The following is a 20220-nucleotide window of genomic DNA, read 5'->3' on the forward strand; positions in this document are numbered from 1 at the left end:
CAAGTGTTCACTCTGAGAAGAGTCGGACTGAATCGATTCAACCACAGTCTCAGTCAGACACGATATGAACGCTGAGTTCCTCCTCCCTCATATTATAACTCAGTTCAGATGTTGAGAAGAGAAGAAAGATCTAATCACATAAGTCATTTTTACAACTGTACCAAACAAATAAACCAAAATAATCTAGGATCCTTATTTAGGAATATGATTGTCCTTATAAGAATAACAGTTTTCAGTTTGGTTTAGTTTATTAATAAAGCACTATTAAAACAACAGTCCACTGACCAATGTGCTGTACAATAATAAAAATAAATAAATAAGTAACATAAAAATTCTGAAGTGAAAAACAAGTAACTGAATAGCAAAATAAACCACACCAAAGAAATACAGAATAAGCTGATGCTTAAGCCGAAAAATGCAAAATTATTGTAATACATTATCACTATTTGACAAGGTGTGCTTTTAATTAAAATGATTTTGAAAGTAATGATTGCTGCTTTAAATGAGGAACTTTAGTGTTTAGAGTTTTAGAGTTTTTTCTCCATCAGTATCAGAAACATTTTGAATGTCATTTTGGGCCCGACTCACAACAGTGTAGCATCATGTGAAACACATTTATCTGTCCATCAAATTACAGATAAATTCTAATTTGATAATTCTTGAATCAAATGCAACACATAGCCTACTTATGTTTACATCATGCATCATAATCCAATATGGTTCACATGTTAGCAAGACAGTTATGCTGTGAACATCCTTTAAATCAAGAAAACACATTTACATAATTCAAAATCATGCAATTAAATAAAATTAATATCAAAATAACATTAAATTGCTGCCATCCTACAAAGGAAAAGCAGATTGGAGAATGGATGGATAATATTACATTGATTGCACAATGAGTATTATAGTTCATTCAGTATAACTTTATTATAGATTTTACATTTCAGAAATGTTTACTGTAAAGAAACAAACACATCTATGTTTAAGTTTTGTGTTTTTGTATGTGGTTTGACTTGAGTTTTCTCACAGTGGTCCTCAGAGCACAGTAGTACACAGCAGAGTCAGACACACGCACATCCTGGATCATCAGAGGAACTGATTTTGAAGATGTGTTGATATGTGCATTAAATCTGTCTTTGAACTCTTTATCTTCATCTCCAGTCTTACCAACTCTGTGAGCATATATTTAGGAACTCTGTTTACTTTTTGCTGGTACCAAAAGAGAGTCGGAGTGAGCTGTGTTTGATATGTGCAGTTCATCATTACAGTTCCACCTTCATAAACAGTTTGAACTCTTGTTTTCTGCTCAACACTGTCCTGTGATTCTATTCCTGTAGAACCAAATCATGAACAACATGAGCAAAGAAATATCATAAACATTCAAAATAACTTTGTAGTATTACAAAGAGTATTTAAAAAGAATTACTCACAAGAAATCTTACTTACCCCAGACATATATTAAAACAATGATAGTTTGTTTTATCCAGTCTGTCATCTTTCTTGCTTTAAAAATGAAGTCTAATATAAATCCAGATCTTATTCTCACCCCAATCTAGTCTGTGACAGAGTGACTGTATATACTCCAGTGAGCAAGAGCACTTGATCTACACTACAGAGTTAGTTTGAAGAGGTTCCTTTGCCTCCTCCCTCTGGCACATCCAAAAACATCTGAAATCCAGGTTCATGACCAAAAAAATACATGAAAATGCAAGACATATTCAGCACATTGTTCATCATATTTTGAATTTTGTTGTGGTGGACAAAGGCACAAGTACTTTATTGTGCTCATGAACTCAAAACTCATTTTATTCATGTATTTGTAATATATATAGATTTTTATATTAAAATTAATTTTCATTTTCTGGGAAAAAATAACACTAATTAAAATGTAAATTAAGATGCTTAATTAAGGTGCTTTAAGACTATAAAACAAACCACACAAGTGTCTTTGATGTTTTATGACAGGCCTCAGCAGGAATGGATAGATAGTGGTTTTGATATGGTTTTCACTAGAAAAAAGTGAAAGTGGAAAAGAGCTTCAGGTTTTTGTTTGACATGTTTCACGTTTCGTATCACTGGGCCAATAGTCTTAGAGCACAATAATAGTGAGCTATGCTGCAGCACCCAGGGAGCAATTGGAAATTAGGTGCCTTGATCAAGGGCATCTCAGTCTTGTCCAAGCCAGTACCAAGACTCAAACCCACAACCTTCAGGTTACAAGTCCAACTCTCTAACCATTAGACCATAACTGCCCTGCTTCACTTCTTAACAGATTAAAATGAATTTTGCTCGTTTTAGAATGTTGCTTTGTTTCATGTTTTGATCCTTTTTGCATTAGATCAATTAAATTCTCTCTCCTGTCTCTCACTGTAACAGGTTTTTGTAGAGAGCTGATGTGTTTCCTGTCACTGTGGGCTGCAGAGCACAGTAGTACAGAGCAGAGTCTGATACAGCAGCAGAAGAGATCTCCAGATCCACATGTTCCCTTTTTGTCACATTAACAGTGAATCTTGGATCTACATCAGACACCTTAGCTTCTTTTGCAGTGTCGTAGGTGAGTACAAGAAATTCAGGTTTTGATCTTCCATACTGACGGTACCAGTGGAGATAATCTGTAGTGCTAGAGTCAGTAAAACTACAGGACAATGTAACACTTGAACCCTCCTCAGCAAAAACATTGGTTTTGTTTGGTTTGATGACATTTCCAAAGACAGCACCTGAAAAAGAAGAGGTACATTTGTTTTGTTATTTTCTTCTTTTAATAATCAACCAAATAATCAGTCAAATAAATATACATACCGGTTGAGACACAGAACAGAATAACTGAGTGAAGATCCATTGTACAAATGTTCACTCTGAGAAGAGTCAGACTGAATCATTTCTACCACAGTCTCTGTCAGACATAACTGCATCATGTCAGATCTAAGTCCCTCCTCTTTTGACACTTCAAGGCAAAAGAAAAGCTTTTGTTGGAATAGTTTTTCTTATGGCCTGGCTCATTACTGCTATATACTGTATGTGAAACTAATTTTCTGTCCATTATTGTTAAGATACAGATAAATTCTAAGTAGTAATAATTCTAAGTGGGTGCATAGTAGATTTTATTACACAAGTTAAAATTAACATTAGTCATATTTTAGTGTCAGATAGTGTCAGACAATACATGAAACACATATTCATGTATAATATGGGGAAGCTTTATGTTTTTTGCAAATGTAACAAATTAAATGTTGCACAACTGTAGTACATTTCTGTAACACACAGTTGCAACCCTAAACCCTTATAAGCATTTTTATTTTTTTATTTTTTTGTTCTTTTATTCCTTTTATAAAACATTTCTTCCCTCAACCTCATGCAGGTGTTTGCGGTTATTTCATATTGAGTTTTCATAATAATAGCTTCAAAGTAAAAAAAAAAAAATGGCTTTTAGTTTTTGTACGACTTGTTGCATGTTTTGTATCACTGGGCTTGTTGATGGTGAATATGATCAGATCATCTGTGTGTTAATGCTCTTTGTGCTCTGACTGTGTTACTGATGTTTTCAGCTGAACCTCCTGATCTCTGTGAGTGTGAAACCAGTGAAAGCTCCGAACCTTCATTTAATAGTATGTTTAATGGTGTGATATATGAAAGAAAAGACACCAAAAATCTGCAACTTTTCACATTATATTAAAAATGTAGTATAAATTTTACAAATTCTGTTATTGCAGTTCCAATGAAATGTCTGAGAACACTGCCACCTTGTGGCACATTATACCTGCACTATGTGTTACACATGATAATAGATTGAAACTTTAACCATTAGCTACTTTTGTATGGTTTTAATGTAATTAGCAATATTACCGTGCTTCGTTCAATTTTAAGTGTCAAATTGATTTCACATTGATTCATTTCAGTTATACATATGTAAATTTGGGTTCATTCACTTTTATTAGTTTATTTATTTTCACTTATAGTATCATTCGGCTTACTAACTGCTGCAGTTTATGGATTTTCTTTTAGCCTTTGACTCTGTATCCATTGATTGTTCTCATTGGATTAAATGCAATAAAAGCAATCAAATGTGCGGTGCGGTTGTGGAATGGTTTGGAGCAGGTGTTAAAGCATTGTATAAATATTAAGCAGTTTAAAACGTTGTATAAAAACACTTTATTAAAAGGATATGTGGATGTTTAGGGTGATTGTGAGGGTTGTGGGGGTTATAAGGTTGATTGTGTTAGGTGATTATAGAATGACTGGTTGTTTTGGATAAAAACCATTTGGTTGGTGTTTAGTTATTGTGGATTTGTTCATTTGGGAGGCATATATAAAAATAATAATATATGATGTAATATATTAAAATATATACTGGAACATTATGGAATTGTATAGGGGGTGGGGAAAATAATAAGCTTTTGCTTCATCCCACTCCTTTTCGGACACTTTGTAATATATAACGTCTTTGGGACGTGGTTTCTCGTTGGTTTGGCAACAGTTTGTTGTGTTTATATATTTTGTTTTATATTGTGTTTTGTTTGAAATATTAAAAAAAGAAAGACAAGAAAGAAACAATAAAATAAGATATATGAAAAGCCTCAAATGGATTTTTATTTTATTTTTCATTATAATACAATTTTATAATAATATAATTTTTATATTATAATGCATCTTATCCATGCAAAGTTGGATTATTATCCAGGTAAAGAGAAACATGATGTCTTCATAACTGTTTTCACTCTCACACTCCCACAGTGTTAAACATTTCAAACGGTTTTTACAGTAACTAACTGGCAACGCTGTTGCCAGTAAGTTACTGTAATTAAGATTTACAGTAGCAAACTGTACTGTTTTACAGTAAATTACTGTAAATAAATCCAATTCATCAGTATACTACTGTAATTCATTCATTTTAATATAGATTTCATTAGATTTTATTATTTTTATATAGAATTCATTTTATTATTTCTCTACATAGGTACTACAGGCATTCAGTTAAAACAGACACAATAATAACAAAATATCAAATTCTTTATTTAAAACATTGCATGTATAACACTTAAAAATACAGTCTTCCAATGCTGGGACAGTGCATCTTCACCATTTCTCCTGTCTTAGGACGTTTTGCAGGGCATTATGTTCTCTGGATTCATCCTCACAAAGAATCTTTAGGCAACAGAAACATAATGAGGAAAAAAGACAAACATCTGCAAAACCCAGGTGCTGCTCCAAAACGTGGCCATCATCTTTGCTCACCATCCACTTTGTTAGAAATGTCTTCTCTGAAAATCACGTAGAAATGGCACACTTTTAAAAGGCAAACTCTATATAGAATACACAAACCTTTCAAAACCATAGTTGGCCAACATTAACTACTAACACTGAACAAAATGTCACATTCGTTAACCTAATGTTAATATACCCAGGTGAAAAAGAAATATATTTAAATTGTGCTTTTTCAGACACACTTAATATATTTACATTATACTGTACTAATTGCATAATAAATTTATTATTTTGAAACAACTTTAAGTATATTAAGTGTATTTCAAGATATGCTTAACTTCAATTTTAATCTATTTGTAATATATTTAATATATTGAAATTGTGTTAAATTGGAACCACTTTAAGTATATTTAGTGCAATTTAAGTGTATTTTTAAAAATACATTTAAAATGTACTTTTAATACTTCATGAACTACAGGTAAGGTATATTTGAAGCATCGTTTTAATGTGCTTCAAGTACATTTAAATTGTATTTCAGCTTATTAGAAATGTATTAGCATTACACTACTAGTATATTATATTATATTTATTAGTATTATATTTTTCAATATATACACACGTACACTTTGATATTTAGAAAACTTTAATGTATTATATATTGTGTACATTACAAATATTCATGAAGTACATTAAAAAAAGTACAGCAGCATATATACTTTGGTGAAAAACAAAAAAAACATACTATTAAATGTATTAAAAATGCACTTGAAATACAAGTATGTTTATAGTATTTTTGTATTACTACAAACATACTCAAGTACATTTTAAAACATTATACAAAAAACATAAATGAAAAAAGACTGAAATGCTATGGAAGAGCCATCTTATCCATTTGTAGAACATTTCAGTTATACCTGTATTACTGAAAAGTAAAGAATTTTACATCAATGAATAAATAAAAATTACAATGCAATTTTCTGAAGAAAAAAAAAAAGTAAAGTGAATAGATGTGTATGCAAAGACTGAAGATGATAAAGTTCAAGCAACAGAATAGGGAGGGATTGAGGGGTTTTGGAGGTGGATGAGGAGATGGTGTAGGGATGGTGAGAGGCAAAGGTGCGAGGATGATGGTAGGATGTGGTGAAGGGATGGTGATGAGAGGATGACGATGATGCCCTGGCAGCTTAGATGGTGTTTGGCACATGGCACAGACCCAGAGCATCCCAGTGCTGACAACACACGGCGGAGTCAAGGGAGGGAGGAGCAAAGATGTAGATGGTGTGGCTGCCAACATCTGGGGGCCGACCAATGGAGACAGAGCTGGTGGATCCGAAGCCGCAGACTAAGGGCCAACGGAGATGAGCGTTGTCGCAGGTTCCGGAGACCTGGGCACAGCCTAGTCAGTAGTGTCTTGCAGCTTTAGAAAAAAAACAAAACAGAAACAAAATTAGATAACAGATTTTTACATGAATGACCAACCCATTCTCACTCCCAAGGCGTCAAAAACTGAAGCATGGTCAAACTCCTTTCGCGTCACTATGAAGACGCCAAAGGTGCCCCTAGGCGTCATTATATGACAAAATAAGATCTCCATTGCTTTCAGTTACTTGCTTTATGCGTCAGGTCAAGACGCTTATGGAAAATGACAACACGTTATCCTCCGTTGTTTTCAGTTGTTTGTCTTAGTTTAATGGTTTGCATGCATTTGTAAAAAATTTATAAATCATTTTATATACATTTATACTTTTATTGGAGCACCTAACCCCACCCCTACCCTAAACCTACCCACTTCTGAACAACATAAAACACGTAACAGGCAAATATAAGTGCAGTCACAGGTATTTATTGCAAAAACTGACCATAAACAAGCAGTATAAAAGCATTACAAACAAGTCATGTTGCATTCCAAGTCTTCTGAAGCCATACGAAGTCTTTGTGAGAAGAAGAGAGCAAAACAAGGTTTTAATCGCTGAAAATGATCCCGCTCTTGTTAACGCGCTCGCATCTCATTCAAAAGATACTCCAGTCCCGTAGCATGACGCAATTGGTCACGAGACACAGAAGAGCCAATAGCCTGTCAGAACAGCATGACGCAATCGGTCACGAGACACACAAGAACCAATAGTATTTCACAACCAAGGCTGACGTAAGGCTTCTTCTGGCGGCATTTTTTGAATTCGCGCACAGACTGCAGCACACAGGCTGAGCTTAACGGCGGACGGAGACGGCAATCGCGTTTATTCCTCTCACAAATCAAATGTTTTGCCTCGGAAGACTTGGAATATTCATATTTTTTAAATAAATTATGACGGTAGTTGTATCTGCCTGTTATATCTTGTGTTTTATTGACAAATGGTAGGTTTAGGGGCAGGGGTTGGGTTATGTGCTCACAAATGTGTAAATATTGTAATATAAATAAAACTGTTGTGGCTGTTTACATTGAAAAATCACACCCCAACATATATGCAATAATGGCAATGTTATTACCCAATATATAATTTAATTATGACGATAAAATTCCCATTTTGGCGTCGGCATATTGACGCTAAGGTTTTCCTATTTAAAGCAACGGAGGACCCTGCAAGTCGAAAAATGACGCTAAGGGGTACCTTGAGCGTCAAAAAGCGACGCCAAGTGGTCCTGACCAAGCTTCAATATGTGACGAGTTGGGTGTGAGAATGGGTTGGAATGACTGAAAAGAAGCACAAATTAGCTACCTGGAATGGACACATTGCTAACGTTTTTCTTCTAAGATTGACCGAATCCCCAGGCCTGATTCAAAAATTCAAACAGAGGAGATACAATATTAAAACATACTTACTATTCCTTTGCTTGTCTCTGCACTCAGATTTCATTTTGTCTTCTATAGCAGCTGATCTGAAAAACAACAAATGTTAATATTTCTCACACACACAAAAAAGGCAAATGATGATTGATGATTTGTTTTCTATTTAAGAATGACAGAACAATGTACCTGGTCGGAAATATAGTCAAAAACCTTTCTAGCCTCAGCAGTTTTAGATGTACTGTATGCTCTTATGAACAACCCTTCTTACAATTTAATCTTTGTTCTTATCTGTAATGTATGGAAGCCCGTTTCCGCCACTGAATAAAAAATGAAAAAGGTTATTGCGACTGAGAAAAAAAGTCAGAATTCTGAGATATAAAGTCGCAATTCTGAGATATAAAGTCGCAATTCTGAGATATAAAGTCGCAATTCTGACTTTCTTTCTCAGAATTCTGAGATATAAAGTCGCAATTCTGAGATATAAACTCGCAATTCTGACTTTCTTTCTCAGAATTCTGAGATATAAAGTCGCAATTCTGAGATATAAACTCGCAATTCTGACTTTTTTTCTCAGAATTCTGAGATATAAAGTCGCAATTCTGAGATATAAACTCGCAATTCTGACTTTTTTTCTCAGAATTCTGAGATATAAAGATCGCAATTCTGAGATATAAACTCGCAATTCTGACTTTTTTTCTCAGAATTCTGAGATATATGCTGCGTCCGAGTATGATTTTTGAACAAACATACAAATGACTAATTATTCTCCATTTCCGTGTTTTGCGCTCGCGGTTGGACAGTACCATTACCGCCGGGCAGGGTGCGGCGCGCACAGCTTTCAGACACAATATTCTTCTTTTCTTTATATTTCTGAGTTTGAGGCAGCTTCTATCGCGTTATTTTAACAACAGCTGTCAAGTAAAGAGCGTATTATTGTAACATGAGTGTGAATGAATGCACGCAGGTGGATTTCACTCTCGCATAAAACGTGCTTTCATCTCCATGTTCTTGCTATAGCATTATCTTATCTCCTGTATTTAATGTTGTAAGATATCGACCAAGCAAGGCATCTCCGATGAAAATTGTAAATAAATTATTATTTATTATTATGTAAATTGAAGAAAAGCGTAATTATCACCCATTTTTCCATTTCTGAGATAAAGAAATTAATATTTTAACTAATGATTGTGTCTCTCTGTCTTTACTCTAGCTCTTGGTTACCTCTTGTGCTGTTCTTCTCTTGATGATTCAAGTCTTCAAGCTCTCACATGCCACCTGAATCCCTGAAGACACCTTGAGGGATGCTGCCTCCCTGTGCTGAATTTATATGTTTCTAACTAACATTTTTATCCAAATTGAATCAGCTAATAAACTAAAGCAGTAACATAATACACATAATGTTATCAGATTTCTGGAACACCAGAGTAGTGTCTCGTAGACATGCTTCCAGAGGTGGCAAGTTTTGCAGGTTTTTCAAACCTTTGTTTGAAGTCTCATATTCTGGTGGATGGTATTCTCAGATTTACACCTTAGAATTTAGAAAACCATTTACCATTTGAATAACTCAATCATTAATTGATTCCCAATTTAAAATGGAAGAAAATCTACTTACCCCAAAACTATGAGATGAACAACACTAAATGTTTTTGCCAGTGTGTCATCATAATTCTGTAAATGTGCTGTGTTAAATTAAACTAAACTGAATGAACACATCTACAGTAGAATGGATTTTTAACCCCTTGTTGCTTCAGTCTGTCTTTGCTAAAGTTACACTGAACACATTTGACTGAAAATACCACAGTATCTGAATACTCATAGCTTGACTGAAAGGATTTGTGAATCAATTTGACACTTAAGTGTCATAGTATTGTACAATATTTAGCATTTTTATAGCATATTTTAATTTAGCTTATGATTTGTTCAGCCTCATATAAGAATTTGAAGAATGGTGCCTTCTTGTGGTTAGTTTAAATATATTTTGCTGAGCTGAACCAATTACATTTAACTGTAATATATTCTAACATAATTTGCAAACAGTGTAACTAATGTCAGAATCAATTAATCAGAATAAATAAGAAATAAAATGACATTTATGGTACATAATATTTTGCAGTATTTGAAGAATTTGACTTGGAGTGGTGGGAAACTTCCTTAAAGAGAGTTGTGATTTACGACTGAAATTCAGGAAGTATTTTGTTTCCTTTTTATTACATTTTCAGTAACCGCACACAGGTGTGTTTCCACATGTGAAATTAAATTGTGTAAATTTTAGATTGTGGGTTTGATATGGCTTGACATCAAAGGGGAAAATGAATTTGAGTTTTTGTACGGCTTCACATAGTCTTTGTATCACTGGGCTCCAACTCTTAGAGCACAATAATAGAGAGCTGAATCTGACAGAGTTACACCAGTAATAGTGAGTTCAGTGGATGTGTGTGATGTAGTCGACTGAAAGCGAGGATCATCGGGGCTCCCACTTGTAGTAGCTGATCGTGCAGGCTTGAATAACAAATAGCGAAGCTCTTCATTAAGATACTGTCTGTACCAGTACAGATAAGCATAGCTGTTGCTTGTATCATATGAGCAGCTCAGAGTCACAGTCTCATCTTCCTTTTTTATGACATTAGTTTCTTGATTTGGTCCAATCTGGTCTGCACTCATCACACCTAAAACAAATGAAAATAATTTGCGAGTCAAGTAACACAAAACTATCCCAACTGAATGTTTCTGAATACCACTATAATGAATCAAAATGCCATATTGTACCTGAAATCATAATTAAAAGCAGAAGCAGGTGTTTTTCCATGTTGACTGTCAGATCAGGTGTGTGTTAATGTTGTCTGTGCTCTGAGCTGTAGATCTGTGTTACTGTGAGTCTCTGCAGATTCACTCAAACACACTGGAACTTCCTGCTTTCTGTGTGATGATACCTTCTGCTGCTTCTCATGTTTTTGCTCTGCCACTGCTTAGAGGAAACTTTTGCTGCAAGGAGTTATATACAGTATATATTTATTAATTTAACAGATGAATCTGAAGAAAGATACAAAGATGAATTATTAATGAACCAATAAAATAAACATGAATGTTTCAAAGTGTTTCAAAATTCTTTGTCAAGATAATATTGATATACAGTAAATAGTTTTTTTGAACAAATGCTTGATCACCACGATACTTATCTGTTTGTTATAAGGATGTTTACCCACTGGATATACTCATGGATATTTGTATGTGTGCTTGCATTCTCAGCTTAAATGACACAGTCTCTGTCAGGTTCAACCAACTACCTCAAAAATATAAAGCTCATCTGCTTCACAACCTGGCAAAAGCAAATGCATCTAACTATTATTTTATCACCTCTTTGAACATGGTTGCTTTATAAAACATTATGAATACTTGGAGAAGTATCTTTTAAGTTAATTTTGTGTGTCAACTTTATTTTTATTTATTTTTATTTTTATTTGCTAAATGGAGGGTGTTCCTTGTGTTAACTATAGCAGATATGGAGGTTGGATATGTGTGATGTAGGTGTAATTCTGTATCAGGTTTTTGTACAGTGTTCATGTGTTTCCTGTCACTGTGGGCTGCAGAGCGCAGTAGTACAGAGCAGTGTCTGATATAGATGCAGAGGAGATCTCCAGATCCACATGGTTTTCTTTGTCTTTGGTGACTTTGGCAGTGAATCTGGAATCTACATAAGACTCCTGAGCTTGTTTTACACCATCTGAGATGAGCACAATGAACTCAGGAGCTGATCCGGGATACTGACGGTACCAGTGAAGACGATATGCAGATGAATAACTGCAGGATAATATAACACTTGAACCCTCATTAGCACACTCCTCTATTTTGGTTGGTTTGATTTCATTTCCATGTGTTGCATCTGCAAAAGTAGATCAAATCTTCTATGAACTGGTGTTAAAATTGAATCTACATTCAGTTTTGATGTTAAGTACAGAATGCAATATACAATAAAGAAAACGCTTTATACTTAATTGTGAGCCGAAATGAGGTATTCTGGCTGCTCAGAGTATTTAGATGCACAACAATTCAATACTTACACACAAATGCAGAAAGCAGAATGACAGAATGGAGAATCATTGTGTGTGTTTCTTATGTTCTCTCTAACAGACTTGAAGTTTAAGATCACATCAGATATCAGTGCTCTAAACTCCACCTCTTCCAGAGAGCTCTTTGAGAGACAAGATCACATCAGATCTGTTTCATACACCACTGTATCATTTAATTATTATTCATATCCTATAGTGCATAGCACCCTCTTGTGGTTACTTACTGACTCTGTTATATGATAAATCCTCATAACACAACAAACAAAATACGACCTGGATTAATTCCTCATACAGCACTTTATTATAGCACTTAGCTATATGACTGATAATCAGGAGTGAGTCTCTGTTTAGATGTGCATATCCACAAAGAGTGAATTTAGGGATGAAGTTTATTTTGGTGGTAAAAATAGGTATTAAATTAATGTGCCTGTACAAAAATGCAAGTTGAACTGTATTTAAATCAACGTTTAGTTGGTGACCTGAAATTCACTCCTAGAGGAGTGAATTTATAATATACCTATATGGAAAGAAATTGGTTGTAAACCTTCATCTGTGTCAGGTTTTTGTACAGTGTTGATGTGTTTCCTGTCACTGTGGGCCTCAGAGCGCAGTAGTACAGAGCAGAGTCTGATACAGCAGCAGAGGAGATCATCAGATCCACATGTTTGATCTCTTTTGTTGCTTGGTTTTCTTTTCTGAGTTTAGTAGAGAACCTGGGATCTACATCAGATCTCTTAGTCTCTTTCACACTCTCTATTATAAGCACAAGAAATTGAGGAGCTGATCCGGGATACTGACGGTACCACTGAAGTGATTGTGCAGATGAATAACTGCAGGATAAAGTAACAGTTGAACCCACTGCAGCAGATTCCTCAGTGCTGTCTGCTGTGATTTCATCTCCAAAACTCACACCTAAAAGAAGGAGAAAGAGAAAAAAATAACCATTTGTAAATAATGATGAAATTTATTTACTATAGTGATTTGAAATTTAATAAATACAATAAACAATATTTGTTAATTATTTTAAATATTAATATTGCATTGTCATTGTGATATAGGATTGTACATTGTAAAAGCAGAGAAAAATGTACATTATTTAAGGATGTAATAAGTTTATATTTTCAATGAAAAAGTGAATTAAGCATGTAAAATAAGATTAATTTGACAAAACATATGTACATTGTCAAATTAGAAATGCAAATGCATGCAAAACATACATGTCAAGGCAGAGAGCAGAATGACTGAATGAAGTATCATTGTACATGTGTGTGTCACTGCAGCAGGACTGAGCTTTGTGACAGTCGAGCAAATGTAACAAGATCATCTCGGATCTATATTCCAAACTCCTCCTCTTTGATGCCAAAACCCCCCTCACATCTGCACATAGTTTAAAACTAAAGATTACATTTAGGCCACATTTACACTGCAGGTCTGGATGCCCAAATCAGATTTTTTGACTATAGCATATTCGATTTTCTTGATGACCCACTTACACCTTCTTTTAAAAGTGACCCGTATCCAATATCTGCATTTACACTACACAGGCTTAACTTGAAAAATTCTTAACCTGGCTCAAATCTAGTTCTAGTATGTTTTCTTTTATTTTGTCCCCTTATTAGTTATGCCGAGGCAGAATATTTTAAAATATTTTAATGAGTTTGGGGATAATTTGTGGAATTGTGAAATGGATTTAAACTTGGTAAAATGTGTTAAATTGAACTATCATGTGAATGCCGCTCATTCCAATTTGGTGGAGCTTCATGTTCTGTGCATACAGATTTGAAGGGGCCTGGTAATGTAAGCCTGTAATGTGTATTTCTTAGTTTTGTATGAGTGTTGAGTGTGTTTCAGTCACTGTGGGCCTCAGAGCACAGTAGTACACAGCAGAGTCAGACACATGTAGGTTCTTGATCGTCAGCGGAAATGTTCTTGGTGTGGAGTTCAATGTTGCAGAATATTTCTTTATAATATCAGGCTCAGAGGTATACTGGTTCAGAATGAATGTTGGTGATCTGTTTGGTAGCTGTTTGTACCAAAAGAGGTATGGACTTGTAGAAGCAGTAGTATAATTACACATTAAAATAACTTGATCTCCGTCACTTTCAGTCATTCCTCCTGAAGACTGTTCAACCCTGTCCTGTCCCGAAGACACTGGAAAACAGATTAAAAACAGATTCATTAACATGAATTATTAGCAAAGTAAACTTAAACATTGATTAACTTTAATGTAAGTAAATAGTATACACAAGTGCTTACCATCATGATGTGCTATGAAACACAGGGAAATCAAAGCCCAACTAAACATAGTTGATCTATAAACAAACATGCTCTCAAAAACTGTTCATCTCACAGTGTGTCTTTAAATGTTTGTGTTGTCACATGATCAAAGTAGTCATGATCAACTCATACATGGAGAGAGTGATGCTGACCCCTTGTGGATGAAGTTTGAAATGGTTTAAAAATTGTTATTTTGGAAACCATTTTTCCACAAAATTAGAAATAGTCTGAAAATGTTTTTAGAACACATGCTTGATCCCAACAAGTCATCTCTTTATTTTAAAACCATTTAGTTACTGGATATACCAATGGGTATCATTAGAGTTGGGAATCGATTAAAATTTCAATTCTGCCTATCAAGTCCTGTGTGTACATCTTTTTTTTTTTAAGGTGGGGAAAAGTGGCTGTTAAAAATGTATTTGTCTTTGAATCATTCATTCAAGAGATTCATTCAAAAACACAGATTCATCCAGTAATGAAGCAAGTAAATCTTGAGTGAGTCATTGAATTATTTCATTCATAAATTCCATTTTATTTAGTTCTAAAATTTTGTTTAGTTCTAATATTTAGTTGTACTAATATTTTTTCTTCAGAATTGTAAGAGAACTACAACCTCAATTAAAAAAAAAAAAAAGTCTCAATTTATGCAGAATCATGCAGCTCTATTTTACATACAAACAGCTCTTAATCGAGCCCAGTTTTTATGTAGCCGGCTGATTTTTGTTCATGGTGTTCAGCAGCAATTAAATGTTTTGCAAAAAGAGACACAGAATAAATATGTTTGATATCTAAATGTTTTAATTAATTTTTTTTAACCACACTGGAATCAAAACTGGGAATCGATAAGAATCTGAATTGTTAAATTTCAAACGTATATGAATGAGTGATTACTACCATAATATTTTCCCTGGCACTTGTCTACATACAATAGTCATATATTTGCATTTACAAATGCTCATAGGTGGCTCCTCTGAATGGGCAAAATGGTTCTAGATATGATAGAGGGGTCTGCATGTAATTCAGGATTTAAGGGTCACATTTCTCCCTGTCTGTAGAAGACCATTGTTTCCTTTTACAGTCAGGTTTTTGTACAGTGCCATTGTGTTTCCTGTCGTCGAGGGCCTCTGATACTGCAGCAGCAATTTGAGAATAAGCACAATAGTAAAGAGCTGAATGTGAGAGTCACATCTTTAATAATGTGTTCAGTTGAAGTGAAGGATGTATTTTACTGTAACCAAATTAAATGAAAATAATGTTGTTATTAGATCAATCAATCAGTTGTATGACCTCAAGTATTTTTAATTAATATTTTGATATTGTATAAAGAGCATAAAGTGTATTTTTAAAAGCTGTTACATGAACAAAATGCTATTCTGTTATCTTAAATAAATTGTAATGTGAATAGCAAAGTAATACTAGTAAAGCCTCCCATTTTAGTTGATATATTTTCCATAAACTATTTAAATCAATTTAAACCAAACAATTTCTATAATATTAAAGATCTCAAAGTAATTTTCCAGTTTATTCATGTGGATTATTTAATGTAATATATTTCTTTTTATATAATATTAACAATAAATGCATATTAATGCATATTAAATGCATGCGTATTAAAAAGACATTTAATACAGTTTAAATAAAATTAAATAAATAAATACCTCAAACTGTTACACATGTGCTCTGGTCAACACTTGAAGTTAATAATGTAACGTCTTTAGAAAAAACAGTCATCTTTTACAGATATTTAAGTATTCTCTTATACAGTAAATGTCCTCCTAAGAACATATTTGTGTTCTCAGATGTGTCAGGTTATTGTACGGTGTTCTTGTGTTTCCTGTCACTGTGGGCTCCATGGCACAGTAGTACAGAGCAGAGTCTGTCACTTTAGCAGAGGAGATCTCCAGATCCACATGGTTTTGCTTTTCTTTGTTGGGTTTAGCAGTGAATCTGGGATCTACTTCAGACTTTGTAGCATCTTTTGCACCATATATGAAGATTACAAGGAATTCAGGAGCTGATCCGGGATACTGACGGTACCAGAATAAAGACCGTGCAGACGAATAACTGCAGGATAATGTAACACTTGAACCTTCAACAGCAAACTCCTCAGTTTTGGTTGGTCTGATTTCATTTCCATATGTGGTACCTGCAAAAATAAATCAGTTTTTATGAATGTGTATTTAGAATGAATCAAGTGTGATCAGTGATATTTTAATGGTATAAATATCACCTTAATTAAAATTCCTCACATTATGGTTGATTAGAATAAGATGCAATGCAAACAAATGAATACTTACATGTAAAGACAAATAGCAGAATAACAGAATGAAGTACCATTGTCTGTGTTCAGTAATGCAGCTTAAATGAGCTCTGCAACAGGCTCTGAAGAGATTTAACAAGATCACAATATGTGACAGTGCTTACAGCTCCACCTCCTCCAGTAGAAATATAACTCACATTTCGAAAGTCTTGAAAAGTGAAAATAACAGAATATATTACCGCCCAATTTCTGTTGATTTCTCAAAACACAAGGTTTTGAAATAAACACTGAAAACACAAAATACCAGATGGAGGTTAATGACCATTCCTCATGAAGAGTTTTAGAAAAACAGGGGTTTATAAACTTCTTTGCCAGTATGTTATCATCAAAAGTGGTAACACTTTAGATTAGTGAACACATATTCACTATTAACCAAGAGTTTTCCCTCAATAAACTCCTAATTTGCTGCTTATGAATAGTTAGTATGGTAGTTGTTAAGTTATTGGATTAAGGGACCTGGAATATAGTCATACAGAATAAGGCATCAATATATGCCTAATGAGTACTAATAAACAGCTCGTCTTTTCTTACATCACTTTCATTGGCTATTGCATTCTCATATCTGTATTATCAATTATATGCATTTATATATGCATTTATAGAAGCATTTCTTTGTAGTAATGCTTTGATGCATTACTACTTCTTTGTACGTACCACCACTATCTGAACTGCTCTGTGATATTTTCTGAAAGATATTTCTGAAACATTCACATAGTTTTTGAGTTTTATTGTTCAGGGGGTTTTTGTACAGTGTAGTTGAGTTTCCTGTCGTTGTGGGCGTCAGTGCACAGTAGTACAGCGCAGAATCTGTTACTTCAGCAGCAGAGATCTCCAGGCTCACAAGATTTTTGTTTTTATCAACTTTAGGTGTGAGACGATCAGGAAGAGGGTTACTTGTGGCTCCATGTGGATAGATATACGCGAGGAAGTCCGGTTTAGATCCTGGATACTGACGATACCAGTGCAGGTTATTATCAGCTCCATCATATTTACAGGATAGAGTGACTTTTTCTCCCTCAGATTTAAGTGTCTTGTTTTCCAGCGGTGTTATTGACTGTGCAAATGTCTCCTCTGCAAAACAACCATTAAAGTTTTTATCAGACTTACCCAAAGAATTCATATTAATATATTACGGCAATAATGAAATTAGTATTCAACAGCATACAAAATAAAGAGATAAAACATCCAAACACTGTATAAAACTCTATGACATTATTTGATCATATGATTAAAAGTCAAGAATCAGTAAGCTCTTACTTTTAATCAACAATAGTAGAAGCAGAACACAAAGGATGGTCATGTTTGCAATGTACAAAGCAAAATTTGAGTTGCTCTATTTCAGATCCCCACAGGCTCCACCTATCTGTCAGTGTAAGAGGATGAAAACACAGCATTTACATTTACATTTATGCATTTAGCAGACGCTTTTATCCAAAGCGACTTACATTGCATTCAAGTTACAGTTTTTACATTTGATCAGCTCTTGCTTTCCCTGGGAATCGAACCCATGATCTTGGCGTTGCTAGCGCCATGCTCTACTATTTGAGCTATTACTACAGCTACAGGAAAGCATTAATATTACACTTCTGATTGATGAACACTGAAGTAAAAATATAAACTATAATAACCAAAAAGTAAGAAATCAAGCTCATCTGATGATCTTTTTTTATTATGGTGGATGTTTATTTTGACCTACTTCTGGTTATGTTGTTTTAAATACAAATTTACAGTCAATAAAATCCTGGGTTTCACCTACACATTAGAGTCCTCATTCATTATAGGTGCAAATTTATTTACTTAAAAGAAATGTTTTACATGTCAATAACTCATAACTTTACTCCTTAAAGAAGGATGAACAGCTCATTAAATGTTAATGTTGAGTGTATATCATTCCACCATTCCTGGCTGGTGGAATGATCTTCCCACCCCTATTCGGAGTGCTGGATCCCTGTCAATCTTCAAGCAACAGCTGAAAACTCATCTCTTTCGACACTACTTGACTTCACCCTACACATACATATATATATATATATCTTTCTCTTTATTTATGTCTTCCCTTGCTAGCTTGTACTTATTTAAACAATGCCTGAGACTTGGTATTACAGGCACTTCGTTTGTCGGATTGCCTCTTCAAGATTTACATTTATGCATTTAGCAGACGCTTTTATCCAAAGCTACTTACATTGCATTCAAGTTACAGTTTTTACATTTTATCAGCTCTTGCTTTCCCTGGGAATCGAACCCATGATCTTGGCGTTGCTAGCGCCATGCTCTACTAGTTGAGCTACAGGAAAGCTGGAAAGATGAATCGCTTTATGCATTCCCCAATTGTAAGTCGCTTTGGATAAAAGCGTCTGCAAAATGACTAAATGCAAAATGTAAATGTAAATATCGCCCTCTTCTGGTCTTCACAACTTTCAGCACACTACACATTCACAAAACTGTTTTAAATTGCATAACCAGGTTTATGGTGATTATATACGTAATGAGTAATATGAAGTCAACTGAAACCAAGATTAAGAGAAAATGAATGCATGTATGTTAAAGTATGTAAAATTAGATCATCTGAATGTAAACTTTTAAGTGAAAGAGTATATTTATAGGCTTTAAAAATAATGTAATCAAATTAAAATAAATGTAAAAATAAAACAAATTGAATTGCGTAATGGTGTTGCATTGTCAGAGTTTTTGTATGAGTGCTGAGTGTGTTTCAGTCACTGTGGGCTTCAGAGCACAGTAGTACACAGCAGAGTCAGACACACGCAGATTCTTGATTGTTAAAGGAACTGAAGTTGTGCTGAGATTTGCATGAAATCTCTCCTTGAATTATATCTATGTATGTGTAGGGTGAAGTCAAGTAGTGTCGAAAGAGATGAGTTTTCAGCTGTTGCTTGAAGATTGACAGGGATCCAGCACTCCGAATAGGGGTGGGAAGATCATTCCACCAGCCAGGAATGGTGGAATGATATACACTCAACATTAACATTTAATGAGCTGTTCATCCTTCTTTAAGGAGTAAAGTTATGAGTTATTGACATGTAAAACATTTCTACTACATGTACAATGATTAATCTTAGAGTATACATGCAGTACACTACGCATCCATGCATTTGATTAATCTATTCACTGTTTTGGTGAATAAAGTAATATAAAGACTTATTACACTGCTCTCTACACTTGATCAGTCAATTGCAGCTGTGATATTTCCTAATATTTACCATCATTGATAGCAATGGTGTTTTAATGCTGATGCTCATCAGAGTAACTGAAACTGGTGCTACTTTCATATCTCTTGTATCACAATGCTGATTCACGTTCTGTTATTCCAAACGCAACTAGCTCCATCTTGTATCCCGATGGTTTTCAAAAAGACCTCAGATGACTTCAGTATAAATATTACTAGTATTTTGTTACAGTTTTTTCTTGTTGCTAAAGCGGTTTTGTGTAATACAGATGCAATTTGTGAATCAGATTTTTGAACAGCGTTTACCGAGTTTCCTGTGACTGTAGGGCACAGTAGTACAGAACAGAGTCTGATACAGCATTCATTCATTTTGTAACAG

The 20220-nt window shown here is 34.3% G+C and overlaps 1 non-coding gene and 5 gene segments (V, D, J or C); all 6 read right to left on the reverse strand.

Annotated features, from left to right (window-relative positions):
• Positions 1-2367: 2367 nt before the first annotated feature.
• Positions 2368-3077, reverse strand: LOC131528471 (T cell receptor alpha variable 38-1-like). The segment is given in 2 exon segments: positions 2368-2720; positions 2803-3077. Coding segments are annotated over 2 exon segments (393 nt in total).
• Positions 3078-10250: 7173 nt separating this feature from the next.
• LOC131552486 (T cell receptor alpha variable 18-like) lies at positions 10251-11297 on the reverse strand. The segment is given in 2 exon segments: positions 10251-10659; positions 10760-11297. Coding segments are annotated over 2 exon segments (357 nt in total).
• Positions 11298-11539: 242 nt separating this feature from the next.
• On the reverse strand, positions 11540-12165 carry LOC131552479 (T-cell receptor alpha chain V region RL-5-like). The segment is given in 2 exon segments: positions 11540-11873; positions 12052-12165. Coding segments are annotated over 2 exon segments (363 nt in total).
• Positions 12166-12577: 412 nt separating this feature from the next.
• Positions 12578-13584, reverse strand: LOC131528478 (T cell receptor alpha variable 13-2-like). The segment is given in 2 exon segments: positions 12578-12972; positions 13278-13584. Coding segments are annotated over 2 exon segments (435 nt in total).
• Positions 13585-16022: 2438 nt separating this feature from the next.
• LOC131552434 (T cell receptor alpha variable 12-2-like) lies at positions 16023-16824 on the reverse strand. The segment is given in 2 exon segments: positions 16023-16483; positions 16635-16824. Coding segments are annotated over 2 exon segments (411 nt in total).
• A 2054-nt stretch (positions 16825-18878) lies between these two features.
• trnaa-agc (transfer RNA alanine (anticodon AGC)) lies at positions 18879-18953 on the reverse strand. Its single transcript has one exon. It is a non-coding gene; the product is annotated as a tRNA-Ala (tRNA).
• Between the last annotated feature and the right edge of the window lie 1267 nt (positions 18954-20220).

Source organism: Onychostoma macrolepis, chromosome 02 (genome assembly GCF_012432095.1).
Source record: "Onychostoma macrolepis isolate SWU-2019 chromosome 02, ASM1243209v1, whole genome shotgun sequence".
In the NCBI taxonomy this organism is placed as follows: Eukaryota; Metazoa; Chordata; class Actinopteri; order Cypriniformes; family Cyprinidae; genus Onychostoma; species Onychostoma macrolepis.